Source organism: Dufourea novaeangliae, unplaced genomic scaffold (genome assembly GCF_001272555.1).
Source record: "Dufourea novaeangliae isolate 0120121106 unplaced genomic scaffold, ASM127255v1 scaffold108, whole genome shotgun sequence".
NCBI lineage: Eukaryota > Metazoa > Arthropoda > Insecta > Hymenoptera > Halictidae > Dufourea > Dufourea novaeangliae.
Window position 1 is genome coordinate 1745697 of NW_015374014.1, and position 21283 is coordinate 1766979.

A 21283-nucleotide genomic window follows, 5' to 3' on the forward strand; every position below is an offset into this window, starting at 1 on the left:
ATATATATATATATAACAAATGAATTCGGACATAGACATTTTTCTTTTCGTTTATTGTTATGGTGATGTTACGAAAATTCTGCCCTGTGGAGTGTTGACTATTAATTCGAAGTTAATTTTTAGTAAAAGTTACACACAGACACCTACAATTTACAAAATCTAAAATAAGCTTTATCTATTAAGTTATGTAATCAGTTCTGTCGCAATTCGTTACAAGACTATTAAATGCTACTAATTCTATATAATACATATGTATAGAAGCTACCTAATCAATGATATGCAGCCTTATGGAAAAAATATGAAAAGAATGAACTTTTAAAATAAATGAAAAAATAAAAATTGTTTAAAATATAAACCAAACTTAACAAGTATGAACTTTTTAAAAATATTTTTGTAGTAGGAGGAAATGAAACTATTGAAACGTGAAAAGAATTATTTTTATTAATTTTGCCAATATTTTGCTGGGCCACCCTTTATCTCAATGACTGACAATTACAGCAATTTCTTTCTAACTTCTACCCTTTTCTTTGAAACAAGAATTAGCTTGCGTTGATGGTCACCCCGTTTATTCTTTTTTGGCATATTTCAAGGAAAACATACTAACTTTCAAAATATTAACAGTAAAACTAAAGACCAATTGATGTGTCTTAGCAGCAAGTAATAACAGCAGACTCTAACTTTTAGGAAGAAACACAAAGTGTCATACTTATTTGTCATGCTTTCTTTATTTTCTTCTATAGTGGTTCTTTTTCCCGAAAAGCTGACCAAAATAACTTTTTTGAAGTCAGTAGCAGCTTGTTGCTAGTATGATACATTTAATGTATACATATCGGTGTAACAAATGTAGCCAGAAATTTTAAAATATGTATAGTGATCGGTTAGTGACATATTGACCATCAAGATTGACGAAATTTTATGCTTTTTAATGGCTTGAAGACGTTAGCATGTTTAATGTATCAGGCAAATATTATTTTAAAAGTAGTCACATGTAAATCATTTTACCATTAAAATATATGTTATAAACATGAACTTTGCATATAAACAATATAAAATACCTTTGAATTTACTTTTGTACTTCCCTTCTGAAAATGTTATAAATCTTTGGTATATTTTAAATAGTTGTGTTATACACCGAACTTCACACAATGACTAGTTCCTTGACTTAAAGCTATAGTGCCTTGCCAAGCTATAGTGACTTTAGGTGTGACCTTCTCAGTTGCTGTGCTATGTGATACCGTTGAGGATACAAGGCGCTAAATGTGTTTTTCGTTACTTCTTCAGGGCTGTACTTGTTTTGTTCTATTTACTTTCTTTTGTTACACATCTGACATATTCTTTGTACCCTTCAAATTTGAAACATTTTTTGCTTTATAGGACGTAAAACTATTTAAGAAGCTCAAAAATATATATTTTATCTAACCGTTTCGGTATTCATATACCTCTAGGGGACCATTAACCATTACCCATAAAATATATTGATTGTCCCTGAACGTCTAACTTGCCACCGAAACACTTAAAGGCGTGAAGGACCCCTATTGTTTTTACGTAGTCACTATAGCTCGGGGAGGCACTATACATGTCAGGTATGACATCTAATTGAGAAATCTTGCTGATCTGATATATGCACGTTTTTAAGATATCCGCATTTCAAGTGTCAATTAGTACCTATCTACGCTCTCCCTAAACGAATCCTTTTAGGGTTGCATTGTTTTGGTTTGTGGGAATAATTTTTTATAATCAATTATTAATAACAGAAGTCTAAATAAAATCCATATTAAATTTTATGACCCTAGACCATCGGATTTAGTCATAATAAATATTGTATACAGGGTGTAATAAAAATGTTGTGCGACCCGGAAAGGGGGCACTCGGGGGGTGATTTGGAACAAGTTTTTCCTTAGCAACAATGTAATCTGAGGCTTCGTTACCGAGATATTTACGAAAAACCCCGACCAATCAGAGCGCGAGTTTGCTAGCCGAGTTCCTGCGGTAGCGTTCGCTACAAATCGCAGCGCGTAGCCACCGCTAGCGCGGGAACTCGGCTGGCAAACTCGCTCTCTGATTGGTCGGGGTTTTTCGTTAATATCTCGGTAACGAAGCCTCAGATTACATTGTTGCTAAGGAAAAACTTGTTTCAATTCACCCCCCGAGTGCCCCATTTCTGTGTCGGACAACATTTTTGTTACACCCTGTATACGCAACATTGGTCCACCATTAGAACTCGTCTTTACGCATGGAATAAGTGAAATCGCCCTTGTTTTATTTCAAACAACATTTATAATTCTTACTTTGTTTATTACCATTTTCAACAACACATTTTACTACTTGAATTTGATTTACACGAATGTTTCCTGAAAATAAAAAAAAAATAAAATTTGTTGAACGTTGCAAGAGATTTGGATTCAGCAACGCCAAAGACACGAAAGTACTGATTTTTTATGAAAATCCAATGAATTTATCAATTTTGCCCAGCTTTTCGGGAAAAAGGACAACAGTGCGCTCCCGAAGGTGCATCGGGTGTGTTTTCTGAATGCGAATCCGGAAAACCGTGCGAACGCGCGATGCAGCGCGACGCGCCGCGGCGCTGCAGCTGCACTGGATAGTCGGTTGGTTAAGGCATGTGCGCCGAGTAACGGCTAATTGGCCACCTTTCCTCTCCGAGAGAGGAGGCCCGTCTCTCTTTCTCGTGGCCCGGCCCGACTCGTGCCAGTTTTGTTCGTTCTGTCGTGTGGTTTGTACCGGGCCGAGCTAGAGCCAGTCGAGGATATTACGGAGCAGTGTCTCGCGAGGAAAACCATGAAGCCGTTGTCTTCACGCGTACCGTTGAAACGAGGACGCTTCCTTTGATCGACGTCTGATATAATTTCGTTACGAATACGCGGTGCTGATTTTCCAGTTTTTCATTTCGTGAACTCCGTAGCCAACCGTCACACCGTTGGGATTCCCATTGAGTTTTCGTCCGGTGCGGGAGATCGTGGCCCGCGTGATCTTGTTGCGAGTGCCGTGAGAAGATCCGTGTGTTCCTTTGATCTGGTTTCTTCGACGTGTGTCGCTGCTCGAGATACGTGAAGGTTTGTACGTAGGTATTAATTGAATAAGGAGGTTTATATTGTATGATGGATAAAGGAGCTGTTTTGACGTTAGGCCTCTGTGCTTTGTTTGGCGGATGAACTGAAGATTTGTTTACGCGAGATGGTTATATTATTATTGTTAATAAAAATCGTTGTGATCTTCTACGGTGAGAAAATTATAATACGAGGTGGAACGTGTGTGAATTGACATGATTTTGTGCGGTTAAAATTATTTTTTTTACATTTTGTTAACTATGCTTCGACCAAATTATTTCGTATGTAACAGCGATGGTAGTGATATTTTTAATTGTTTTAACACATTTCACGATATGTTAAATATGTATTTGAAATTTTGAAGAGAAAAATAAATTTGACATGCGTGCTGAGGATAAAGGAACTATATGCTACGTTCATAAAAATCAATATTGTTTTCTAATAACACTGTTCAACAAATTTTAATTTTTGTTGTTTTTGACAAAATCATTTTTTATTTAAATTGCATACTTTGAAATGTGAAGCTGTGTTGTGCTTTTGCAGTAATAGTTATTTAGTTTCTTTTGGCACGAAATAATTCTGTGGATTCTTCCGAAAACGCAACAATTTTTGCTGATATTTGTCAATATATTTCAAAAACTAAGGGTCTAGGATAAAAATCTAACCATAACACGCGATAGAGCAGACCTTTCTGCTGAAGGCAGTGTCAAGGAAAATTACAAAATATGTTTTGTTTTCAATAGAGAAGCGAAATAGTGCAGCAAAACACGCGGCGGCGACAGTGGTATTCAAAGACGGCGTTCGCCTTGCCTGCGCGCGTTTAGCGCTTCCGTTACGCTGAATGACAGGCAAGGCGAACGCCGTCATTGAGTACCACTGTCGCCGTCGCGTGTTTTGCTGAACTATTATTGCGCTCCTCTATTGAAAACAAAATATATTTTGTAACTTTCCTCGGCATTGGTGTACATAATTTGATCGTCTTGTCAATGTTTAAGAATACGAGTGAAGTTAATAACGGTAACATTGTTAATAATACTGCTAAGCATACTCGGATGAAACAGTTAAAAGATACATTTTCAACTATTACTTATTTAAACTAAATTGTAAAGAATGAAACTTGAAGGCAGCAAAATATGAAAGATCGTATGAAGAAAAGAAAGGTTACAAAATATCATTGCAAAGCATAAGGACGTCACTTCGCTGTTATTAAAGACTAAACCGCAAGAACGTATGATAGAATGTGTTTTGGATCTCGAATTAATGATGTTTAGGAAACATTAAGTTATTACCAAGGTTTTTCCACAGCAATGAAATGTGAGGCGAATCGCTCTATTCTGTACCTATGCTTTACGTAAGCTGATCGTTGTTTTTGCTTAGATTCGCTATCTGAGCGGTTTTTCTCATCTTAACTTTACAAATGTAAGGTACACGTATGTGTAATTCGACTAAAATTACTTCTATTCATCAAAAGAAATGTAAGAATATTCGCGAATTGTGTAAGTAATCAAATTTCGACTGTATTATGGAAAATTGAAGCGATAGTTTCCCTATTTCAATCAGCATTACTGAATTTCTTATGAAAAACGCTTCAAATAATTCGAAGAATGTGATTATTTAAATAAATTAGGTGTACAAATAAATAATTGTATTTCATGAGTAACGTAGCACGAAAACGTCATATGTACATCCGAAGAACGTACGTTCCGGACGTTCGGTAGGTACATTCGGAGGATGTCTCGAAAAGGTCCACATGTCCCTCATACGTCCTCGTTAAGATTTTTCAATGTCCTAGGAAGGTCCTATTTACCTATGTGGAACGTCCTGAGGACGTCCTGTGTCAACGTTCTCAGAATGTTTTTCGAATGTGTTTAAAGTGTTTTTAAAAATGCTATGGTAATGCCTTGAAAGGCGTATAAGAAACGTGTTCCAATTGTTTAAGGTGACAGGAGTTAGGTTATGTTCGTTTGTGTTCACCAACTAAAAGATTCACTTTCCTGCGTTCTCGCATTTAGTAGAAATTAGGTCAAGTTAGTTCTTGTTAATAAATAAAAGGTTAAATTTCCTAAGGAATAATAATGAAAATATAGGTCTGGGGGTTATGATCTGTGTGTACATTCTCAGATAGCACACAGACGGCTTCACGACGGCTTAAAGACGCCTGTTTCAGTCGTTCCAGTCGCCTTTCAGGCGTCTTGAATAGCTTACGAACAGCTTAGGCACAGCTTCTGACCGCCTAATGTGACAAATCAAGGCCTCTTAAACAGACCTGGATTAGGACTGAAGCAGTCGTTTAAAATACGTAGTTCGTCGTATTTATCGAATTTAAATTAGGTCAAATGCATCTCTTTAAAAAACGCCATTAGCACATATTGAAAATGGTTATCGTTATCGATACTGATTAATTGTAATATAAATTTAATCAAGGAAAGCGTTATCAAAATGAAATCAAACTTAATAAAAATTCATTTCGATTTACTATATTTATACAATATTTAAAATTTGATCACATTTATTTTTATTATTATTATTATTACATACCATGCTTGGTAAAATATCCATCATGTGTTTACAAGTATTGAAGAGCTATATTTATACAATATTTAAATATTACTTGTTTGTTATACGGGCACATATATTTTTTTGCAATAAAATTTCACAATTCGAGGCAAAAGATTCTCATAATACAATGCTCCGAACCCATATTGGCTTAGTAATGAAAGTACAAAACAACTGAATAGTTATTTCCTCACGTTATTCGATTTTAAACAGACCGTTCTTTCATTCCTACAAAAGATCCTTTCTTCGATCGTTATTGGTCTGCTTTGAATCGTTTAGTTACGAACGCAAGGAATGTCCAGCAAATACGCTTTCTTCCCTCGTAATCGCTATCCGTTTAATATGGGATCAACAAGTATTACTTTCTCGATTGCACGTTCATCGAAGCTGAACAATGGTCACCCCTTTTTTCCAATCGACAATTTTCAATTCACCGACTCGAGCGTTAATCTGTCGCAATCGCGAAATCGTTTGAGGATTTATTTTCTCCGCGGGGCTTTTACCATGGGGCATCGCCGTCAGTTTAAAAGCGGTAGTGTCGATCGATGTACAAAAACGTCAACCGTTCGTACCACTTCGCCGGTTAGTTGTACCACGAGAGAAATTCGAGTTTAATTCCTCGCGAAGTCCGAGGGCCGCGTGGCTGACGACATTTTCGAAGTGGTTAACGGCAGGTTAATGGATTTAGGTTTAAAGAGTACCGAGGTCTCCACGCGAGGTGTTTAATTAACGGTATAATACCCACATAATACAAAAAGCGTTATGTGTAAGTAATTGCTAGATCGTTACTCATTAAATGGTAGATTTTATAGTTATTCGGTGTACAATAGAGAAGCGATAATTGCGCGGAATTCGGGACCCGCATGCGAACAACTAACGTGGAGCGACATCATTTTCACCACTCGCGAAAGTTGATCCGAGCCTCCGCAGCTGACGGTGGGCTGTGGTCACAGTGGCACCGATATCGGGCGATTCGCCCGACGTCCGACGTCGGCTGAACATTTCAACGTATCGGAGAGCACTGTGCGTCCGCAGTTACCAATCAGATCGGCCGACGTCTGACGAAAACAATCTGACGACCAATGCGGTGCCACTGTGACCACTTTGGTATATTGCCGGAACGGAAAAGGACAGCGAGCGACAGAGAGAGAGGTCTGAGCGTCGACTCGAGCCACGCCGTCGAGACGTCGTCGAACCACCGACGAAGGTGTAAATGCTCTTCCGTGTATCGGTGACACAACGCTAATGCAGCGATGAAACATTTTTATCTTTGCCACATTTTTAATGAAACTTTCACGAACGTATTGGTCAGATTCTTCTGATTAAAATGGAACCAAACACGACATAACACATAACGTTAGCTAGGTGCTGCGATTGGTAGCAAACGCTACTGCGGGAGCTTGGCCGACAGACACGCGCTCTGATTGGACGAGGTTGTTCGTTAATATCTTGTTAACGAAGCATCGTATAACATTTTTGCTGAGGAAAAACTTGTTCTAAATCGCCTCACGAGTCACCCATTTCAGGGACCTGCAACATTTTTGTTACAGTCTGTGTATATACATACGTTTGACCAGTTTCAGGGGGAGTCCTGCCCAGTGGTGGGGATGACTCACGAACAGCTAGCATGTACGTCACCTCCTCGCAATTCACGCGTCTTTACTGTATTGGATTGTTCGGAATGTTCGTAGCGTTTTTAGAAGCAAAGCTATAATTTGGACTGTGTTCAGAAAAAAATGTTGAAGACTTTAGGTGCTTATAGTACTCACCGAACGGAGTAAAAAATGTCTCATCAACATTGGTGTCATAACAAATTCTTTCGATGAAAACTACCGAAGTTTATTTTCACATTTGTTACAAATCATTCATACGTCTTCCTTCTATTTCAATGCAAAACTCATATAAGCGGATTATAGATTGACGTTCATTTTCAAATATTTCTTCCGTATCTCGTACTACCTGTTGTCATACAACCCGAAATTGATATAGGTACTTGTAAACTAATTTATCTGTTTGCATTCAATATTGCAAAGAGACTCACTTACGACATTGGAAGCTCATAAATGTAAAAATTAAATTTACATCAGACAGTTCGATTTTAGGGCCTATGTTGATTAGACATTTTTACCCGATTCGGTAAGTGCTATAGGCTCTAGTGATGGGCACCATCGACTAAAAACTATCGACTAAGTCGATAGTAACCAACGACTACTTTCAGTCGAGTAATTTTTTCAATCGTCGACTACTTTAGTCGCTTGAAGCGACTAACTTCAGGCGAATAATATTAGTCGCTTGAAGCGACTACTTTCAGGCGACTAATATTAGTCGTTTGAAGCAATTACTTTCAGTCGACTAATATTAGTCGCTTGAAGCGATTACTTTCGGGCGACTAATACTAGTCGCTTGAAGCGATTACTTTAGTCGATTAAATTTAGTCGCTTCAAGTGACTCGCTCGAACTATCGAGCTATTGATCGCTATTGACTGGATCTTGATTATTTTCTTCGCGATGCAAACGAATTGTAATTTTTCCATATATTTTTTATGCATTACCAAGAACTGTGCAAATTATTGCTTATAACCTAATTGATTTTCATAAAAAATTTAGAGCAGTCAATTTTTTAAGTGCCAATATTAAATAGCTTACAGAAAATCGTATATTAGTAATTGTTTAAAAAAACTTGTTTACCACTTATATTTTTGAAATTCTATCTATGAACTAATACATTTCCAAAAGGTAAATACACCAATGGTGCTGAAAAGTTGATGACATAATCTATACATAACCTATAAAAAAAAATTTCAGTCGACTAAAAACTATCGACTAAATAATCGATAGTATGTTGCGACTAAATAATCATTAGTCGATAGTTTAATTTAGTCGATGGTGCCCATCACTAATAGGCCCCTAAAATTTTAGACCCTTTCTTTTGAACACCATGTATTTGTCAATTTATGTCATATTCTTCTTTGTTACTTTCTTTTACAATTTCTTTCCATTGTGCAATAATTTCATTGTATCAGTTATATACGACGTAGATTTTTTTAGTTAAAGAACTCTTGAACCTGAGTGAAGAAATGAATAGATAATTTCACATAGGAAAATCAATGGTTCTATCAAAAGAGAAGTACATGGAAAGCGGCCACGTTATATGTAGTACCTACTCTTAGGGCATATGATGCATTGCGAGTAATGTGAACAGCCTGGTAACGTGTGCCGACCTTCAGTCACGAAAGGATTATCACGATGTTTTGTAGGATAATAAATTGTTTTAATGGTTGGATCGTATGGTAATTGGATCCAAAGGAGAAAGTAAAAATTAGCGTTATTGATAGTTCGTGCTAATTGTAACTCTGATTCTCAATTCAGTAGTCGTAGATAAGGTGTAGCACTATACTACTGGTAATAAAGAAAACTAGTCAGGTCACATTAAACTCTACACTAAAGAAGCGAAGAAAGTTTCACTTGAAAGGTGACTCACCTTATTATTACCTCTCTGAATACCTGTCTTGTTTAACTCGAGTTTGCAAATTGTCTAAACCGCCCTTCTGATCAGATCGCTTCACTATGCAGGTAATGCTGAATTTCATGTTAAATAGATTTTATTATAAACGAAATTGCATTGAAAACTGGAGATGAAAACATTCGGGACTAACGTTATGGCAAAGAATACAATACACTTATACAGGGTGTCCCAGCTAACTTGATCACCTCGAATAATGACTTAACGGTAGACTTTATGAAAATTTCTAGGCGTGGAACTTAAATAGCATCAAGGGGTACATCTTATAAGGTGCATGCTTTTTTTGTGGGTGGAGGCATTTCAAGAGATTTCAAGGTAACTTTGATTTTTTTTTAACGGAATGATCTATTTTTCGTGCCACAGATCGATAGAGTATCATATTCTAAGTAAAAATGTGTTGACCTTCATACGTCCTAAACCTAATAGTTAACGAGATATTTACAAAATAATTTTTAATACGTACTTACTATCTGGAAGCTGTAGCAACTTCAATACAGTGATTATTTTATAAATATCTCGTTGATGCCATCAAGTTCCACGTCTCAAAATTTTCATAAAAGGTACCGTTAAGTCATTATTCGTGGTGATCAAATTAACCGAGACACCCTGTATTTCTAGCATTTATTTGCCATAGTTATATGTTATTTTACGGACAGATTATAATACATGCGGAATACTTTATACACAGATCATCCTACTTTGTTAGAATATGAATACTTCAAATACAGGTTTTTTCTCCTATACACACGCTAGTAGTCTTAATAGCGATCAGTATTCCTCTTGTTACAGTTTCTGGTTTATTTTTTCCATAGTTCGTTTAATTTATTCTTTTTTGTTCGAGTGATCTGAAATAAAATCTTGACTCATTGAACTGTTACTTAATAAATGTTTATTTTCTGTAGATATAAAATTTATTGGTATTCGTAATCTATAAATACTACGAAAGTGGAATATGAAAGTCAAACTCTGACAGATGAAAAAATCAATGCTTGTTATATATCAAAACTGTATCCTTAGACGATAAAATTTAAATTTATTTAAGATACTTTCGCATTTGGAATATATTAGGTGTACCAATAAGTATAGTAAAGACACCATGAGAGTTTGAAACTCAGGACCGCTTCAAAACTTTCATGGTGCACCGCGAATCGTATCAACATCTCACTAATCTATTTTTTGCCCGAAACCCGAGTTTCGGCAGCAAAAGGGAGCAATAAATGATGGACTTGACAGGTTCCATGCCCTCCCCCCTTCCCTAGAATCAGTGGCAGGGACGAAGTAGAAACTCTCACAAGGAACTTTCTATCCAACTCTTATGGAGCCTTTAGAGTAGCCTTCACTGTAGTTCCAATATGGTGACAATACATTTTAGATTCCAAATATGTATTTTACCAATTTTCTGTTTGGGTAAAATGGCAGATGATGTTGGGAACAAATAACGAATATTTTTAGAATAGGATATGTACTTGAACTATTTCAAACGAAGTACTAAGTTTCTCAAGAAAAAGTGGACTACTTATTGGTCTAAGTAGTAGTTGTAGGAGCAAGTGACAGTGGTAGGTTGTTCACTCATCGCTATGAATACTGAGCTTATCGTATTATTACCACACACGTCATAATTAGACTTGTCCGCGCACAGTTCAGAGGAGATACGCACACGCGAACCTAAGAATCCCATGGAGCAACGTTGTAATTGGCACTACGCGCAATAAACCTCCCCATGGAGTTCGAAATTCTAGTGTTCCGCGATGCTCAGAAGAAGCATAAGACCAGCATAATTTGAAGGGTCCAGTGCAAGAGCTATATCACAAAAATGTTGAAAAATGAGATGTTTCATTAACTCTGGCACCTCTTGGAGTTTACATATTACCGCTACTTTTTATAAAAACCTTAGTATCTGACAACGCTACTGTTGTAACATAGCTCCCTTTAGTACTGGACCTCTGAATTGTTATAACGGTCGATGTTTGAACGTCCCGTTGACACATAAGAGCATTTTAGACCACGAAGCAAATTGTCTCACTAACAAAGGAACCTGGAAACTTCGATTTTTTTTAAAACTCCGCAGGTCTGGTAGGGGACCTTAATATAGGTAACATCGGGCAATTTTCTGTTCTTGCTGATGTTAGGTTCTTTGGAGTGAAATCCCTTAACCTTGAAAGTTAATGTGCGTTTTCCTATCGTCCTGTATATCTTGAAAACTATAGTAAATACAGAAGAACTGTTAGAATAAAAATTTAATGGCTTCTTATGTTCTATGAAACTGTGTAACGAAATTACTAAAAAATTGTTGTTAACATGAATAAACAAATAATAAAAGAAATAATAAAAAAAAACAGTTTTTTGGTAGGTAGCTACCATGATTTTCAAGATGAATATACAAGGAGATAGAAAATCGCACATTACCATTTAAAGAGTGGGTTTACCCTGAAGAACTGCTTATAAACAAAAATGAAAAATTGTCCGATGCTGCTATATATTAAGGTCCTCTAGAAAGTTGCGGAGTTTAAAAGAATCAGTATTTTCAGGGTACCTACTGAAGTTCTTTTGTAAGTTACTTTATTACATGTGATATTCCACTGAAAAATCAGGTATAATAGATCAGTGATAGTTTTAACAATCTTTTGTATATTATTATAAAATTCCTTCTGTTCTTGCAGAAAGCCTTTCTGCGTACAAGAGACTAGCCTATTACTAAACTAGTACTGTTAGTATGAAGTCATCCCATAAGTAATGCCAATTTCCTTTAGCGGTTGTAGAAGGGAAACTGGAAGTTGATAGTGAAAAGTTAGTAGGAAGTTGGGAAAATGTTGTAGAAAATGAGGGAAAATATATACTGTGAGAAGATTAATAGTTCTAATTACGTTTTTATACTTCACCTACAAGAAACGTCGAAGAAAATTTGCATTACTTATGGGATGACCAAATAGTAACAATACCATTACCACTAAAAAAACGAAATAATATTAAAAGGTGATCATTTGCATGGAAGCCACACAGGCTATATAAGTATTCATTCCCAGAACAGAACATTATTGTATCAATTACACAGTAAACAAAGATATTTTAGCTCTACGTTAGCAACGTTTGACACACGATCGCTCGGTTTCGTAACACGAACAATCTCTGTTTCAGGTCTCCGCGAGTCGGAGGGCCCCTCTCGCAGTCGTTAGCGATGATCCCGCCAACGATGCACGGCCACGAATTCAATCAACCCCTGTCGAGGGTGGTTATGGTCCGTAAAACGGATCAAAGGACGTTCAGCAAGGGCAGGAGGGGCGGCGAGCCTCTCCTCGAAACGGTAACCAGGGAAACCGTCGAGCTTTTCAATGGCGGTCGCGCTGAAAGGAAATACACGTCCGAAACCAGAGACATCGTTACGCCAAAGTCAAACAGGTACGCACCTAATTACTCCATCGAAATGGAAAAGTAAGAGAAAGTCAAACTTCCTGGAATGTGAACCAAGTCGACATATTCGAACGGCCGCTGGCCTGTTTACATCAGTATCTAGGCCTTATATCGGTCTCGACGAATATTTTCGTTCCTGCGAATCACATTCCAAGTACATTATTTTTAACGACCGTTGTTAGCATAAACCGGCTAATGAACACGGGTTTGTTTCCTTCGAAAAATCGTAAAGAATATACCGCACGTCTTTGGGTAAAAACTTAGAGAATGCAGAAATGACCGATGGATATTCGTTATTAGACTGCGAACTTTATGTAATCCTAACACAGACGATTCTTCAAAATCCAGTAGTGTATAAAGTTTGGTAGTGTTTAAGGGAGGTTTTCATTTTATTGGAAATTTTACGTATTAAATAGATCAAAGAAATTTCTATTAGATTCCAGCTTGTGTAAATTAGAGTACAGAAATCTCGATGGTTGCATAAAAATTCGCAGCTTACTGATCAGAGTGTTTTTGTTCAGAAATTTCTCATTTTCGTGTAGTAAATTGTTATTGGTAGTTAGAGGATTGGATATTCCAATTAGTTCATTGTCGAGTAACTTACAGATGTTATACAGTGTAATTTAGGTAAATTGATCGATATAATTATACTTAAAACTGTCTACAATAAAGACAGCTATGTCTGTTGAGTATTAAAAAATAAAAAGTTGTTGCTTTTTAATGAGTAGCGTTAAAAATTGCAGTTTTGTTTGAATTAATTATGTGTATACGGATACGTTCAATATGAAGGTTTTTATGAAGGTCAACACATTTTTCCTCAGATTTTAATAGTCTGTATATCGATCTATGGTACAAGAAACAAGGTGACCTTGAAATCTTTGAAATGTCTCCACCCACAAAAAAAGTATGAACCTTATAATATGTGCCCCTTGATGCCATTTAAGTTCCACGCCTTAAAATTTGCATAAAGTGTACCGTTAAGTCATTATTCGAAGTGATCAAGTTATCTGAGACGCCCTGTACATATTATATATACTTTATTTCATAATTGAAAAATAATTATATATATTTGTTTTAATAAATTGTTCAGCACTCTTAAATTTTCATTATAAACGCTTACCATATAAGTACATTGCTGTATAGTGTTTTATCACAAATTTTTGCATTCTTTAGATAATTATATCGGTCACTTTATAAAAAATGACACTTGTTCTTTATCTTTTTCTGTACAAAATATAAATGATTTATTTCCTTTTTCTTATTTGTTAGCAGTTTAATCTTCTAAATATTGTATAGAATTCGGGTAATGGAAAGATGCACGATCTGTAATTAGTCTGTGTTACTAATTGTCTAAAATGTTTACTAGTATACATGAATACATACATTAATATTCATCAATACTGTACTTTTCCTTGTTTCCAGTTAAGTATTACACTCATGCATACGAATTCCGTTTTCCTACGTGTATAAATAGTCACACGTGTGTACATATTAGCGTAAGATGTTCCGAGAGAAAATTCTAAAAACATGTAACACCAGCCCACGGGGTTCGAAACAAGGCGTGGGAACTTACATATTTAGTTAGGACTTCTGACCACGTTCAGCTACATCAGCTATAAGAGCAATGCGAACAAATGTTTTCATGATATGTGTATCATCCAGTATGAATTTATTTTTTTTAGTTTCCTCAGAATAATATGTTCATTTAATGTGGTATTATGTTTATTTACGAGTATTTTAAGCAGACGAAGATAAGTTTTAGCTCCCACAAAAATGTCATTTAACTGAAACACTTAATACTCATTATTCTAACTACTCTATGATTAACAATTAAATTTGTACGTTTACCATTTCGAGCAAATATTGCATCATTTACTACGATTTACTTTATGACTCAAAAATATATCATAGTGAAAAACTGTACTTGTAAACAGAATTAGTTTAATATTGTGTTTGAGGAAATTTCATTAGTATTGCTATAGATATTTATGCAATGTTCCCGATTTATAGATTAATTTTCGAAGCTGAGAGATAAGTACAGATACAAGTAAAAATTCATTTTTTGGGTCAATGATTCCAGCTTATAAATTTCTATCCCATTAAACTTAAACATTCAAATATATTGTGAATACGTATACTCCACGATTAATTGACATTCTTACAATAGTGATTCAAGTGAAGCAACGTTTTGTTTTTATCGAAACTACACGACCGACAAGCCTTCACCGTCTGACCCCTTACTTTTACATTCAATTTATACTGTCCTTGCTTACGTAACTGAATAATTTGACGAGTCACATGTTTTATGGCTTTATTTGCGTGCTGTTTTGTCTAATCTAATGTATTCTCGGTTATACGTATTAACATTTTGTTCCTCTAGCAACAATTTGTTTCTTTTTTCCGTATACCAAATTTTTTCCCTTTGGACCACAGTGCTGTTCAGATATTATTTGTCGTCTACAATTATATTCCCATCACGTTCGAGACCAATTTGTTTTGACCATGTGTCGCTTATACACTCATCTCTCTTGTTTTAATGGTAAACAACTTTGAGAGCATTCGTTGCCTTTTAATGATGCACTCTGCAAACAGCGCATCGTCAGTGTTTACCCATGGAGACGGTTGACACAGTGAAGGTGTTAAACGCGTAGGCAAACATGACTACTGTTAGCATAAAAAAATCTTGTGATCAAAGTTACGAAGACAACTTGGCTATATTTCTGTATTTTAAATTTGTTAGATAAAAATGTTCAGTTCCATCGTTTCCTAAATGTTGACACCAGGCTAAAAGAAAGAAGTTTTCGAAGTCGTTTACCTTTTACGAACAATTCACCTTCGAATACTATAGAGCGATACAAAACGCTAAAAAATTATTTTCTTTGTCTTATTGTTGGTTCTCCGATTTAAAAGTGAATAATCCTCCTTTTCGTGGAATTAATATTTTTCAAATCTTCTATTAATTTAGAAATAAAAGAATTTCTATTTGCATTCTCTACACTATCACACCACGCTCTGACCATTATTTTCTGACTACATAATGAATGTCATTTTTAAATTGCAGAGTTTGAACGATTATGACTTATTGCGAAACAAATACGGTAATTCTGCAGTTTAGAGGTTTTTCTCAATTTTAGCTATTTTATTGCGGCTTTGTTTGTAAAATAGTTTCATTTTATCGTTAAAATGACTATTGTTTAGTATACTATTGTTTAAAAAAGCATGAGAAATTATTCGGAATGATACACTTAATACCGATTTCAATGAAAAATCAGGCGGAGGGATTACTATTGTTTAAAAAAGCATGAGAAATTATTCGGAATGATACACTTAATACCGATTTCAATGACTTTTGGATATGTTGTGGAACACAACATTTTGAACAACTTTTTCCACTACATGTTAGCACCGATTGGGCTTAGTCATCGAGATATTTATAGCTAACATTGAGAAAAGCCGTTAAACTGCACAATTATCACAAATACTGTTAATCGAAATAAGATCCATCTGAATCGACACATTCTTGGCAACGAGTTACAAGCTTCACAATCCCCAAGTTTAACCATTTTAAAATGGCTGAAATGTATCGTATTGGAAAATTACATTTACTATTCTTAAATTATATAAAAGTAAATGATTTTAATTACCGTCTTTGGTTACTTTTTTCCAAACTTGAAATAAGTAACCGACTTTCTCTCTCTGGACTGAATTCGAAAATAGTCCAGCCGAGAATCCAGATTCTCAGACATAGATTTCGCCCGAAACGGAATCTTGTTCGAGATATGTTTCGAGCGTGCTAATTGATTCGCGGTCGGGCGCGTTTCTCTGGCGCGAGCGCATTAAATTCTCTCGGGATAGCTGTTGAACACGCCTAAATCTAAGTAAAAGTCAAATATCGTCTTGTGTACAGCATAAATCGTTACCCTTGTAGTATGCCCTCGCTCGCTGTTAATGGAACGAAAAAGAAGGTGGTCGGCTTTGTCGACCAGCTGTCGCCCGAAAGGTATTCATCTATGGTCCTGAGACATGTAGCCAAGCCAGAATGCCGGTTCTAATGAAGCCTAACCACGTTCGAACATCGGGCGAAAAAGCCCCTTCCTCTCCTATTTGTACGTCATCATGCGTTTGGGGGCTTCGTTAGGGTCGGTGAATGGCCTTACAGTTAGTTTCGATGGTAATGAGTAATGTGACGTAAGCAACGACCGCGAAGCTGAGAGAAAGTACGGTTATCTCTGTCAGAATTTCTGAAAAACGACAGTTGTGGGCTCTTGCACACTTTTGACGCGGATCGGGAAATCGGACGAAGCCACACACGTGTTTTGTTTCTACGGAGAAAAGAATTGTCTCTGAAAAATTTTGTTAATATCAAGAAAATTAAAGAAATTATTGTTTTTTGTTTTATTCGATTATTTACGTAATAAAGGTTACGTTCATTTATTGAAAACTGATGGTAACTTGTATAAAATTATTGTGGTAAAGAGGATCATCGTTTTGAAAAACAGAATAATATTGTTTTTGAAAATTAGTTATTATTAGAGTATCTTGGTTTAGTAATAGATGTGTTGCAGTTATTTTATTAGGAACTTGTAGCCGTGTACTTAAGGGGGGACACTCCTTTGGGGCCAACTCCGAATCGATTGGAAATATTTCCAATTTTTGAACCCCGAAAGGAAATAATTCAAAATTACTTGTATAAAGAAATTGTCCTTTATTACGTAGATTGTAGACGTTTTTGGTTGTACGGAGACTGACTCTAAGCCATTTGGCGGTGAAGCGTAAGGAAGAAAGAGAGTGTGGAAAAAAGAAACTTGGATTGGTCATTGAAAAGTAGGGGTGGTGTAGTTGGAGATGGTTGTGATTTTTAAGGAGACGAGGAGAAAGTTTCCTGAGGACCATGACTAATCTGCTTGTTTTCGACGAAGTCACGAACGGTTGGAAGGGACTAAGGGCACGAGTGTGTGACAATGTCCAGACGCGCTAAAATGTACTATGTACAGGGGTCTCGCGATTATTGTCCCGAACTCGGGTCCGCTCAGGGACTACAATCGTGGACTACGCGAAACTCTTCTGACCCTCGTGAATACGTTTTTTGCCCGAAGCTCGAGCCTCGGCAACTCGCCTTTATAGTATTCCGAACGTAGAAAAGGACAAGCGAGTGAAAAGCACAGAGAAAGCTTCTTTTCCCACTTGACTCGGCTGCGTGGCCCGCCTGCGACGCTCTCGCCGACCAATGGTTACATTATAGCCGACCACACAGTCCGATTGTGTGTGTACCGTTTCGGCCAGTAATAAAAATACGTGTGACTGGAGGTGATCCAGCTACATTTTATTCGTCAGCGATTGAACGCTTTGACTAATCGTCGTAAATTCTCCCGCTCCGTTCGTCGAGTACATCGAGCGCATACATTGTTGCCCGGCACGGGAGACAACACTAATGCAACGATGAAACTTTTCTATTTTTTATTCGTTGTTAATGAAACTTTAACTAGTATATTGGTGAGATTTTTCTCATTAAAATGATACCAAATATGACCCAAATTGTATCGTGTTTGGTATCATTTTAATCAGAATAATCTCATCAATATGTTCATAAAAGTTTCATTAATAAAGAACCAAGAATAAAAAAGTTTTATCGTTGCATGAGTATCGTCTCACCGACACTCGGGAATGTAACCTTTTTGTGGGCTCCCAACGTACAGTTGTCGGCTCGTGAACGGGAAGCCGTTTCGGCGCGCTGCGGCAACAAAGTATGCGGTTGCCGAGTTCCATGGCCCCCCCCCCAGTGGTGGGGATGATGCCTGGACAGTAATCGCATATCAACAAAGAGTCAATAATCGCGAGGCCCCTGTAGTAGAAAATTACGAGATATCTAACAATGTAAAGAACACGAATTTATTGTGACATAATGTTCGGAGGATATTATGTGTGGTTTCTTCCAAAGAAATTTGCGAGATTTTTCTGTGCAAATGAGAAAATTGTTGTTAGAATCACTATTACAGTGCAATGATATTAATTATAATAGAGAGGACTGATGACGTGCACTCAGTGAGTTGGGAAACACATATTTTGGGAATAAAAAAATGCGCAATAAATGAATCTGCAAGTCCAAAACGGATGAGAATATTCTGCGAGTACATATGTTAAAAGAAGGGAAGAAAGGATATTATACTAATTAAATAAGACGGACAAGTCAAAGGTCAGTCTCTAAGAATTTTTAATTACCAAGAAGGTCCAAAAAAGGCTATTTTTAACATCCTAATTTAACATCTGGCCAACTTCTCCTGTTAGTGTTATTTCCCACGAATGACAAGGAGAAAGTTAAATTCCGTTAGAATCCTCTCGAGGCCATATCAAAGGGTGGCAGATCACAAAAATCTGTGCTCGCGTACAGCTTTCCAAATAAACAGTCGCGCGCGCGCGGAACAATGGCCCTCGGTACATTTACCGTTAAATCCTGAAGCGTTTCGCGAGGGTTAATAAATTCACGTGTGCGCGAGGCAGCGGAGGACGGCGAGAAAGGAAGGGGGCAACCTTTCTTCTGGTCGACCGTGGCCGTGGTCGTGGAGACCTGTAGGAAGAAGGAAGTAAAAACGCGCGCGCGCGGGGGGACACCGCAATCGTACATATTCACCGGCCATAGTCCGAGTCGCGTAATTCTTGGATGTGTCGCGTGTTACTCCAGAGCCCCCTCCCCCTCTTTCTTTCTTTCTTCCCTCTCTCCTGTATGCAATGTACATACGTACACCGATTTCTCTCGGCTTCTTCGTCGTTACTTCACCGCCTGAATGCTGCTGACACTGTAAATACGCTGAGCTGTTGCGTGACAAAAGGAGCACCGTCGCGGCGGCCACATTGAAAATGTCGAGCTTCGCCTCGGTACAGCATTCTCAATGGAAATTTAATCGCTTTGCGCCGCTTTCGGTCGCCATCGTTCGTGGCGAAACCGTAGCTGACGCTCTACTCTACCTACTCCATTCAATCGTTTCCAATTCAAACGTTTGAATATTATTTCACTCTTTGCGAGAAATGATACACTGGATTTTTCATGTTCTTTTGCGCTACTATTATTTATAGGTCGAAGTGTTTTGTGTTAGGATGTCCACTTGAATTTGTTGCATTTTTGGAACAAGGTGTTTGAATTTTTAATATTTATGGTTTCAGAGAATTTTGGCGTAATCAGTGTTAGCCATGCGGAATTTAAAAATTACGTATCTTACTAATCTATGTAGAGTCGCGAAACCAGTCACGGTTCATCTTGAAGGCAACTTGTTGTAGAGTGTAGAGGATGGGGGGCCTGATTTGACGATTTCAAATTACTCGTAAATTACTTACTGTGAGAACAGAGGTTTCAAAGAAATGTTACATAGTTTGTTGGGGAACATACCTACGTTAGAGAATTATTTTTTTTCTATATTGTTTACATACAAAATTCACCTTGATTTTTTTGGTAAAAGTTATGTTTAGGGGATGAGGCTCCGATGACCTTGTCCTCGACATATGTATGTTATTAAGGGCACTCTTCTGTGTAATCCTCAAGAATTTTTTTTACTCGTTGCTCGTTTTTTTATTAAAAACTTATCACCAAAGAAAGTTTGCAACATGTACCGGTTATTCCAACCAGTTACTCCAACACACAGTTCAAGAAAAACAGAGTTGATTAGAAACAGTTCAAGAAAAAAAATTCATTCAGAGTTGGTTGGATACTGTTCAAGAAAAAGTTATCATTATTCTCATAATAATTTTTTAATAAGCATTTGACAACTGAAACTTTCTGAGGATAACTCATGTCAAGGCTATCGGTCATTTTACGTATCAATATTACTAAAAAGTACGATACTAAACTTTTTTTGTTAATAACTGTTTAATAAAAGACAAGCGATGGCTAACAATGCTTGGAGGTTACTCAGAAGAGTGCCCTCAACAACATGTGTCAGGGTCAAGGTCATCGGAGATGCATCCCCTAAATGTAACTTTTAAATGAACATTACAAACTGAGTAAATAAGTATTAAGGCATAACAGGTCTAAAGTAGGTCTTTAGTGACACATTTACAATGGAAACTGTATTAGAAAATGTTCGAACTGTTGACCGTTGTTACTAGTACAAATCTACTAGTAGATATCTAATAGTTTGACACATGACGGATGCTGATATTCTAGAGTATTTCTGGAAATTTTTGAACGTGCACTAATGATAGTTATTGCATGCTTTATAGAGTCGTCAATGGCTCAATAAAATTGAATAAAACCCGCTTTGTAATACCTATTTGTACTCACATTTAATTCCCGTACAGAAATACAGGGTGTCTTATTTTTGAAAAAAAAATAAATAGAAGAAAATAATTTCTTCGACGTATGTTCCCCTTGAAAGTATGCAACTTTTATTTAAAATATTTCTCCTTATAGCAATTAATTTCAGAGTACACAATTCGAAATCGTTAAGATAGGTGCCTCATCCAGTAAGTCACATGAAGATACAACACTTGATACAGAACGCTTACGGTTTAAGTGGTAATATGGGTAAAATTTTATACAGGTAACCCCAGATTCGTAGGAAATCACAAGAGACCGTCAGTAATTTTAGTTAGGAGGGCTTCTGAAGTTTTTAATTGTAAGAACTAGTTAGTCCTTGTGGGTTAATGGTTTCTCGAGTTCAGAATGCTTCTTTATCAGATCATCTATAGCGATTCTGTGTTAGATATTTTTAGCCTCGTAAAATGTAGATTATATCTGGTA

General features: G+C 36.7%; 1 protein-coding gene across 1 annotated transcript in view; it reads left to right on the forward strand.

Annotated features, from left to right (window-relative positions):
• LOC107188718 overlaps positions 1-21283 on the forward strand; it is a 119681-nt gene that overhangs the window by 73716 nt on the left and 24682 nt on the right. The window contains exons 3-4 of the mRNA XM_015577060.1: positions 12280-12540; positions 16481-16552. Of these exons, the coding sequence (XP_015432546.1) occupies positions 12280-12540; positions 16481-16552 (333 nt within the window). The remainder of the gene's footprint in view (positions 1-12279; positions 12541-16480; positions 16553-21283) is intronic.